This window comes from Poecilia latipinna, unplaced genomic scaffold (assembly GCF_001443285.1).
Source record: "Poecilia latipinna isolate Pla-1442-1.1 unplaced genomic scaffold, P_latipinna-1.0 Scaffold1883, whole genome shotgun sequence".
NCBI lineage: Eukaryota > Metazoa > Chordata > Actinopteri > Cyprinodontiformes > Poeciliidae > Poecilia > Poecilia latipinna.
In genome coordinates this window covers 20,599-28,575 of record NW_015114499.1, presented here as the reverse complement: position 1 = coordinate 28,575, position 7,977 = coordinate 20,599, and the positions used below count along the sequence as shown (strand labels likewise).

Below are 7,977 nucleotides of genomic sequence, written 5' to 3'. Positions count from 1 at the left end.
TGACCGATTTTTTTAAATCCTGTCGGTTAAAATGACGAAGAACAAAAATTCTAGTGCGACCTCTGCTGCAACATTTAATTTCCCATTGAGTTTAATAAATCAAGTTTTTTAATGTGCTGAATTTCAGTGTTTTCAATATAAAGATGAAAAGTTGAGGGAAAAAAGCATAACTTAGCTTGAAAAAACTGATGTGAATGCAAAACGAACTAATCAGTCATGATATATTTTGAATCAGACTTTCAGTACTTGTATCACTCTTAGTGCTCTTCATGATAGGTAAACTTATTGGTAAATATTTTAAAACAAAGTTTTATAAGCTATAATCATCCACAATGTTGACAAAAGAAAACGAGAAGACAAACGACATATAAAATATTTAGTTACATGTAAAATACTTCTAGGAGGTCCAAGAGCATCCATAAATTTTGTCACTTTGTGACTAAAATCATTTTTAGGTAATGCAAACCCAAATACAATCAATAGTGCCAACTGGTTTTATGTGTGAGTTTACAGCAATTTGTTGCTGTGGGATACAGAATGCATGCAGCTTCATTATTGCCTCATCTACCTACATAAATGTGTGTTTGTTTTCCGCCGTTGTGACCTAGCAGAGCTGAGGTGGTGTTTAGTTGCAGCTGTAGTAGCAGCGAGCCACTTGGGTTGTTTTTAAGCTTGTCATTTGCACAAGCCTGCTTCTGAAATCAGCAAACAGCACATTATATCGCCATTTCCAATCCATCTAACAGGACCGGCAATTTGAGCTCACAGGTGCTGCTTTTGGTCAAGCGATGCTCTGTGAAATGTAATTCGCCATGTGATTGGCTTCATTGTTGCAGCTCCAGGCTGTTTACGCGTCAGTCTGTCCGGCTGACACGGTCAGGAAGATGGAAGGACGGCTGAATGTGCATTTGGATGTCATGCCTCCCCTTGAGGCAAGATAAACAAGTGCATTGAAGTGCAGGCATGAAGAAATTCTCACTCTAAATGGTAACTTTGTGTCTTTTTTGTGATTTAGTCTGAATTCCAGGTACCTGCCTTGAATCCTTACAGGAAATGTAATGTGCAAATACACACTCCTGCCAGTCTTCTTCTCTTTTTTTTATCCAGCTCATAGAGGCCAGTACGTTGGTGCTTGTTTACAGCACTGCAGAGTTAATTAGGCATTTTATGGCTGGTTTACAGCCTGACTGCCAGACACAGAAGATGGTTACTGTCTTGTCCTTGTTCCCACTCAAGGACTCGTCAAAAGGCATTTTACAACCGATTCAAGAGCACAAGCACATGCAAATGGTCTTTATAAGCAAGAAAAGGACAAGCTTTTTCCCATAAACTAAGAGAGGAGTATTGATATTAGGAGGATAAGAGCAAAGGATATACCTCAGTGCAGGAGACAAATGACAAATGGCAACCTGGGCAAAGATAGTGAAAAGCAGATAACCCAGAATGGTGAGGCCGATGTACCAACAAACATCATGTTGTTTTGTTCTCATGCTCCTGTCATTCATCACTTCTTGTCAAGTCCACCTTGGTGAACTTATTAGCCCCCCTATGCAAGCAAAACTATTGTGTGATTGGTTAGAATATCATAGTTGTGTTTGTATAAGTGGAAAAGTGCCCAGACAGCAATGTTTTCTATGCTTTGCTATCCATATTCACATGTGTTGGACTAAAACTCTGAACTCTTCTGGTTTGGTTCCAGTTCGATGAAATGAACCGGAACAGAAGGCATCCCACCAACATTTTGGCTTCCAGTAAAGTGAAAATAATCTGAAATATTGCACCTCATCAATGATTATTTCCTCTTCTGTCATTTAAACATATATTCTAAAAATGCTGCTAACAATAATGTTTACCACTTATCTACAACAGTTTAGAGAGGATGTATTCCCCAACACTGAAGCTCACAGTACATCCCACCCACACCTTCTCACTTCTCACTGATACAAGTTGACATCAGCAGGGAGCTAACAGCAACACTACCGAGCACAAACTGTCACCTGAGCAGAGCTAGCAAAGCGCTGACAACTAACAAGAGAAGACATCACATTAGCCAGCACGGCAGCATGCTAACAGAGCGAGCTGCTGCCTCTGTGCCGCGGTAACTACAGCTGTAGTATTCATTCATGCTTAAAGAGCCTGACACCGGCATGCTAGCAGCTGGCGGCTCACTCCCACAACACCTGACAGCTAGTTAATGTCAGCGCGGAGCCCTTTTTCAGAAACAAGAGAGGACACAGAGGTACGAGAGGTGCTTTTGTTTAGCGAGGGCTAACACAGTGTGGAAGCTCTTGACATTTAGAAACGGCTTATTTCCTCTTTTTATGACCCTTCAACTTTGTTTCCTTGATATTTTCTTTTTCTCCATTTTTATCATTGTCTTACTCTCTAGTTGTCTTGCTTTTTGTAATTTTTATGCTTTTTTTAAAATCATAAATCAAAGTAACTTCCTATAGAACTATTTCAAACTTTATGAGTAAAAGTCAAAATCTGTGTTGCACATAAAATCTGGAAGAAAAAGTGATTAGCAAATATATTTTATTAAAATTATTTAAAACCTAGAAACAAGAGAAATGTAACCTTATTCCTGTAATTGTTTCTTGATAGCCTGAAGCAAGTCTGATTGAGAGTAAACCTTAATTAGAACTCCAACAAAACATTTTGAATTCAATTTGGTTATTTATTTTTAAATAAACACTGTATTTCTATAATAACTGAATAGATACATAGATAGATAAAACACTTTATTAATCCCTTTGGGATTCACCCTCAGGGAAATTGTAGTTCCCGTCTCCCACACAGCACCTACACATCAAACAATACATCAATACTTAAATTATTTATTAGTGTATTTATTTATCATATTTATATTTTTTTAACATAGTCCCTCTGTTTATATTGTACTCCTGTTAGCCCTCCTTTCAACCTCTAGTGAGGAGTTGAAGAGTTTCAATGCACGAGGGTCTCAGTATTAAAACATAAATCATTTTAATATTTTCCCATTCTTTTTCCAATTCTGAGATTCTGTCTGCATTTTCCCTAAAATCAAGCCGGTGTGGAATGGGCCTGGAGTTCGTCCATGTCTGAACCGCAGTCAGGTGTTTGAGGAACGCTGTAAAAGACCGTTATTACTGAAGCTCGTCTGTGTGATCTGCTTTATATCTTTGAGCAGGAAAGACATGTAGCATAGGTCATCGTCCCTCTCTGCCTGTCCTTTCTTAAAAAATATATTTGATGCCATTTGTTAAATAAAACACTTCAAGCCTTAAACAAACATGCTGTCCTGTCTGTGCTGCCTTCCCTGAGGAGTTTTTGTGAGATGGAAATGTGTGTGTAATATAGATTCAAACAGTGCAATGATGATTACTGCATTCTGTAAAATTGACCAAGGCTTTTGTACGTGTGTATGTATGAAACAGGTGGCTATGCCCCTAGCTAACTGTAGGAACAAAAGCCCATTAACATGTTTTTGGTGAAGTGGATAAAGCTGGGATATAGGACTCATGATGAAGAGTGTAATGAGAATCTTTTTGCCACATGGGAATCGGGACATTTGAACAGATGTATTTCCTTTCTCCTTTTCTTTTTTTTTCTTTTTTTTGAGAGTCTGCTTTGTACATTTATTGTTGGTATTTTGGGTTTGGACCCATGTTGATAAAGGCCTCACAGTCTGCTTTTGCTTCACCCAGCAGTTTGCTTTCAGTGAAGTTTTCCCTCCTGTTTTATTCTGACTGGATTTGTTTGCTGCACATCCTTCAGGGTGTCCACACATCCTTAAAAAGTCTTAAATTTATGTATCCAAAATTAAGACCTTAATATGTCTTGAATTCATTAAAAAAGTAAGTTGACCTTAAATATATTAATCACAGGTTTTGAGTTTTGTCGTGGCAGAAGTATTTACTCATATATATGTAGTTTATTTTTCTTGTGGGACTTTTCAAGTTTGAATCGCACACAGTCGAGGAGTTGAGGCTACCGTCAACTAGCTACTGATAAATCCTTGCTAGGTATGTAGTTAGCTTTATGTGTCTATCGCGGGTGAGTGTAAATTATCACCAGTTGGCTGGACAATGTTTGTCTTTGCCATTGGCTCACAATGCTATGTGCTTTCTGGGCAAAAAAAGCTTGGCTCTTGTACATAAAATATGCAATTTTCTTTTGTACAATTCTGTTGTGACATATCTCGTAAAATTCATTCTTAAAAGTCTTAAATCTGAGTTGGTGAAACCTGCAGAAACACTTTCCTTGTGTCCCTCCTGTGCATGTTTTTAAGTTTTCTTCCCACATAGGCATCCGGATCAATTCTAATGTGGGGAGGACACATTAGCTAGCACAAGAGTGGCTAAAGGACGGCCCTTTTCTCTCTCCTGTCCCTCTTACGACCTTTTAATTGCCGTTTGTGGAGCATTATATTTTTGAATAACCTTTCCATCTAAAAAATATCAACTTCCACTTCCATTTAGCTTTTTTCCAGCAGACACTTTAAATGCATCATCAGTTCAATCACCACCTCTACTACAGTAACTTGAGTTGGACCACTAGCATTAGCATAGTTAAACCAAAGAGTTCTGTCACCTCATGAGACAGGATAGACATTGTGAGACGTGAATGGGACTGACCTTTCTTTGTACAGTTTTCAGCAGCTCGACCAAGCTATTCACTCTGTTTATGTTTGGAGCATGGCTTACATGAGTTGTTGATAACTAGGAAAACCTGGAGTAGAGTTTTAGCCATAGGCGTATTCTCTTGTCAATCACCTGAAATGGATTCTTTCATGAATCAATAGAAATAGTGCTCAGGTGGTAATATGTTATTTTAAATGTGGAGAGTCCAGACAACTATTTTTCAAATGGTCTATTTGCACATAGTCATTATGATGCCAGTAAAAACCAGCAGAGTGTCTGGGCTGGCTTCATGGAAAACATGCAGATATCCACAGGCCGATCTCTGCCGATCACTGCTGATCGCCTGGAATGGCTGTTAATTTTTTTTTGCTTTGATCTGGCAAAGTGGAAAAAATATCTAGCAATAAATTCACCTAATTTAGATGTAGTAGTCATATTTTAATACATATCTAAAATACATATATATTTTTTAAGTTACATGCTGCAGCTTTAAGCAGACGTTCGATGTGAGAGTTCACTGTCTGGTGGAGGATGAGCTGCTCTACAGCTGTGAAATATTACTACCAGTAGCGCGTAGCGGCGGTCCAAGAGCAGGAGCAGAACCAGCATCTTACACCGCCAACTCAAAGACTTAAATTATTTTTCGGATTATTTGTTTAGCTTTCTGGGCATCATACTCATCGGGGTGAGTTTTCGTAGTTGTGTGCTGTTTACCTGCTGTCTGGCCGCTCTGGATGTCTTTTTTTCCTGCGTTGAGCCTGGATGTAGCCAAACTCTGTTAAGTGTTTGTTTTTTAAATGCCATATTAGATTTGTTGTGTTGATGCATTTTGATGTGCTTAACCCCCAAGGTAATTTTCCACTGCAACACGCAAACTTCTCCATTCACTCTGAGAGTTCCACACTACACGATTTGTTGCCGCGCGCTTGCACAGTGAGAAGGAAAGAGGACATCAGCTGCACAGGCAGGCTGCGAAGAGACAGTGATCGGCGATTACCAATCATACACTTTTAATGATAATGATCAGTGGAAGATCGATCGGCACATCACTAATGCAGACAAAATTTTATTACAAACATTTTTAGAAGCAATTTTAAAATTACACCAAAAAATAATAAACTGTCATGTGGATTCAAAAGCGAAATATATTCCATTGAAATTCTTTCCTGTTTTCTCTGTTTTTCTGTGCAGCAGCTGATGAGAGAACGGCAGCAGATGGCCAGTCGTCCCTTCGCTTCGGTTGCCATGGTGCTGGAGGTGGGCGGCGACCAAGAGGAGCTGCAACAGGTCAGAGCGAGGCTGCAAACAGTGGCACACTTGCACAAGTAAACACAAACAAACAGAGCACACGGAATACATTCAGTTGCAAATTTCATGTGAGTTTTCTTTCATTGAAAAACGCATAATAATACAAATGAGAAGTTTTGTTGAGAAAGGTTAGGGTGAAAAATATCTTTCTAGAAGCGCAGCATTTTCAAACTTATTTTATGATACTGTTACAAACTGATGTATTGAATATTAAAAAATAAATGATGGAAAATGAATTATTATACATTTAATTCATTTAAAATCACTTACAATTGTAAATAATGATAAAAGAAAATTGACAATTTCTGTGAAAATTAAATTAGAACACCCTGAATATATTCAGGGAGATAAAATTACACACAGGTTTGTTTCATTAGTTGCTGATAAATAGAACATTACTGGCTTTGTGATGGAGTTTGGATTATTTCTAACTGATAAAATGAACGTTAAGACCACAGTAATGTCAAAACATATGTTTATAACTTTCAGATAGAACGTTGTTGCAACTTATGTATCTGATAAATAACTTACAGGAAGGCCTGACAAGAATTTGAAAACATCATCATTTCACTATATAGATAACAGTCTACAAGTAGAGGACATTCAAAATATCAAGCCGAGGATCAGCCAAGTGATTTTATCCTGAAGGAAAACCTCATGATATTAAAACTCCAAAAACTCTAAAATTTCATTGTGTTACCAAAGACTGGTTCAGAAATAAGGAAAAGGATCCCCAAACTGGCCTCTAGGGGGCATTGTGTCTTAACTTTTTCCTCTAGAAAACACATTTTTTGTTGATATGTTTTGTTTAATTAGTAAAATTTATTCATTTTTATGGCTTTGACACGTTGGAATGACAGATTTTTTTTTTTTTTTTTGAAGTGTGATGCTGTCGGAGCTCTGGTGAAGCTAGCAGCACATTGTCTGAAAAACAGACCATCATCCTCCCACCACTTCCTGTTGTCTTTTTCATTGTTTCCACCAGTAGTAACATCAGATTGCTGATCACGTGATGGGTGTGATGTGAAAAAAGTTTTTCTTTTACAGTTTTGAGAAATAAATAATTTGATATGGTTAAAAAACCACCTCAGCACAACAACTTATCGAAAAAGCTTTTAAAATTGGCCTGTTTCAATTAAGCCAGTTTGTTTTCAGAATTTCAATTTGCTCAATTGCGTGGGTTTTCTCCGGGTACTCCGGTTTCCTCCCACAGTCCAAAAACATGACTGTCAGGTTAATTGGCCTCTCCAAATTGCCCCTAGGTGTGAGTGTGTGTCTGCATGGTTGTTTGTCTCTGTGTTGCCCTGCGACAGACTGGCAACCTGTCCAGAGTGTACCCCACCTCTCGCCCGGAACGTTAGCTGGAGATGGGCACCAGCATCCCTACGGACCCCACTAAGGGACAAAGGTGTTAGAAAATGGATGGATGGATGGATGGAATTTGCTCAATTGTATGGTGAATGGGAAGATAGCTACTAACAGAATATTTGGACAACAGCACTAATATCCAGACAAAGCTAGAGCTACAAGATTAGCCATTTGACTGTCGGTCATCACAGAGAGGCACCTGGTCAAATGGTTTGAATCATCCTCTGGTACTAGTTAGGTTACAGAACACATAGTAGTAAAACCTGTAAATACTCTGTACCTTTGTCTTGAATGTAAAGCTGTTATTTGGTTCATAGGGTTGTTATTGCTGTTCTTAAATTGGGATGAGTGATTTTTAGCTTTTATTATCAAGAGACAACTGAATTTTGCAAAGCTGACCCCAAGTAAAATCTGAGCTTTCTACACTTTTCTTGCAGTTTACATTTTAGTGAAGTACCTTGTGTCAAACTAATGTTCTGTAACATGTTACTGTTTAGTTGCCAGGTGTTCGCCAATAAATTACCTCATTTAACAACATGTGCTCAGCAGCAAAACCAACCAAATTCATTTGAATAACCTTGCCTGCATGACATTTATTTCAATTAATTATCTTGGAAGCTGTAACGGATTACAGGAGGTGAACGGATCACCTCCTATAATCCATTATAGCTTCCAGGAC

At 38.3% G+C, this 7,977-nt stretch overlaps 1 protein-coding gene across 1 annotated transcript in view; it reads left to right on the top strand.

Annotated features, from left to right (window-relative positions):
- LOC106934928 (attractin-like protein 1) overlaps positions 1-7,135 on the top strand; it is a 20,983-nt gene extending 13,848 nt beyond the window's left edge. The window contains exons 2-3 of the mRNA XM_015015104.1: positions 5,814-5,909; positions 6,813-7,135. Coding sequence (XP_014870590.1) covers positions 5,814-5,909; positions 6,813-6,935 — 219 coding nt within the window. The 3' untranslated portion in view covers positions 6,936-7,135. The remainder of the gene's footprint in view (positions 1-5,813; positions 5,910-6,812) is intronic.
- Positions 7,136-7,977: the final 842 nt, after the last annotated feature.